General features: G+C 46.1%; 1 protein-coding gene across 1 annotated transcript in view; it reads right to left on the reverse strand.

The window, feature by feature from the left end:
* Positions 1-1,444, reverse strand: part of LOC105502140 (liver carboxylesterase 1-like) — a gene marked incomplete at both ends in the record, with an annotated part of 64,082 nt that overhangs the window by 29,390 nt on the left and 33,248 nt on the right. Inside the window, one exon of the mRNA XM_011928515.1 lies at positions 890-1,021. Within this exon, the coding sequence (XP_011783905.1) occupies positions 890-1,021 (132 nt within the window). The remainder of the gene's footprint in view (positions 1-889; positions 1,022-1,444) is intronic.

Here is a 1,444-nt window from a genome sequence, read left to right on the forward strand (position 1 = left end):
GTTACATGCATGTTTGTTTAATACACATGTGTCAGGACTGTCTTCATGAATATCCATTGCTTCCCTGTAACCTGTTGAACACGTATGTTTAATCAATCCATTTACGTAAAGCTCCTACGCAACCCCACCTCGTTCGATGAACCTGTGTCTGGGCTTGGCCAGAGGTACCTTCCCAGCCTGTGGGATGGCCACCTTGCTGGCTATAAAGCATATCAAAAATAAAGCCTCCTCTCTTATTCCAAATTTATACGTCCTACACTTTCTAAATTAACAATTATTAAATATATTAAATTTAAAGGTTTATGAGTTTTTGTTAGAGACAGACAGAAAGACAAACAGACACACATTAGACCTGACTCAGGGTTAACACCAATTCTAACCTCACCCTCAGTCACATTCTCAGCACTCCTGGGAGAGGGAAATTGATTGGTGGTTTCTCAACCTACAGCAGGCCCTGCAAGTGTCCCACCGCCTATCTTGTTGATGACACAGCCCAGGATTCTCAGTGTCTGTGCAAAGGGTACATGAATACACATCCCCCTCAGGTGTATTAGAGCAGGATGAACCTGGTCATATAAATCAACCCTGTCATAGTGAATCCTGCAGGAGATCACCCCAGCACCTGTCTTGTTGAGGTCACAGAACAGGATTCTGAGTGTCTGTGCAGAGGGCACATGAATACACATCCCCCCTCACGTGTGTTAGAGCGAGAGGAAGCCCAGGGACTACCCAATGACGTTCAACCCTGTCATAGAGAATCAGGAAACTAAGACCAGGAGAGAATCAGGAAACTAAGACCAGGAGAGGAGAAACTTGCTGAAGCCCACCACACCAAGACTGGAACCCAGGTCTCCTAACTCCAAGCTCACGGACAGCAAGGAGACATTACCTTTTAAAAATGGGGCCCCGAGGACGGAGAAGATCTCGTCCCCGTGGTCTCCTATCACCGTCTTGGGTTTCATGTCTGATGAGAAACTTGGACGATACTGAAACTCATACATGTAGGTGGGTGCTCCAGCATCTGAGAAGATAAGGATTCATGCTCAGTTCATGTTACCAGACACACACCTGGAGGCTACCAAGGTCTCCAGCTCTGCAGGAAACCTCTGGCTGTCAGCACCGTAGAGAAACAGAGTTATGGGAAAGCTCAGTGATGTGCTCCGGGCTGCATAGCTGGCAGAGGTAGAACCGGAATTTGAGCCAGATACTTGTTCAATGAACAAATGTTTAATGAACGAATGTGGAGATCCTGGGTCAATTCATTTAAAATAACTGCCGGTGCAGGGCCCCTGACTCAGCCTCGTAAACCCCTTTGTCTGCTGGTGCACTCTCTCACAAGACAATCTCTATACATCTGGTTACACTGGATGTACTTCATTGATAACAGACTCATATTCATTCACTTGGACATTTCCCAAGTGTTTCCAAGCATTTCAGTGTTTCT

This window comes from Colobus angolensis, unplaced genomic scaffold, assembly GCF_000951035.1.
Source record: "Colobus angolensis palliatus isolate OR3802 unplaced genomic scaffold, Cang.pa_1.0 Scaffold770, whole genome shotgun sequence".
Classification (NCBI taxonomy): domain Eukaryota; kingdom Metazoa; phylum Chordata; class Mammalia; order Primates; family Cercopithecidae; genus Colobus; species Colobus angolensis.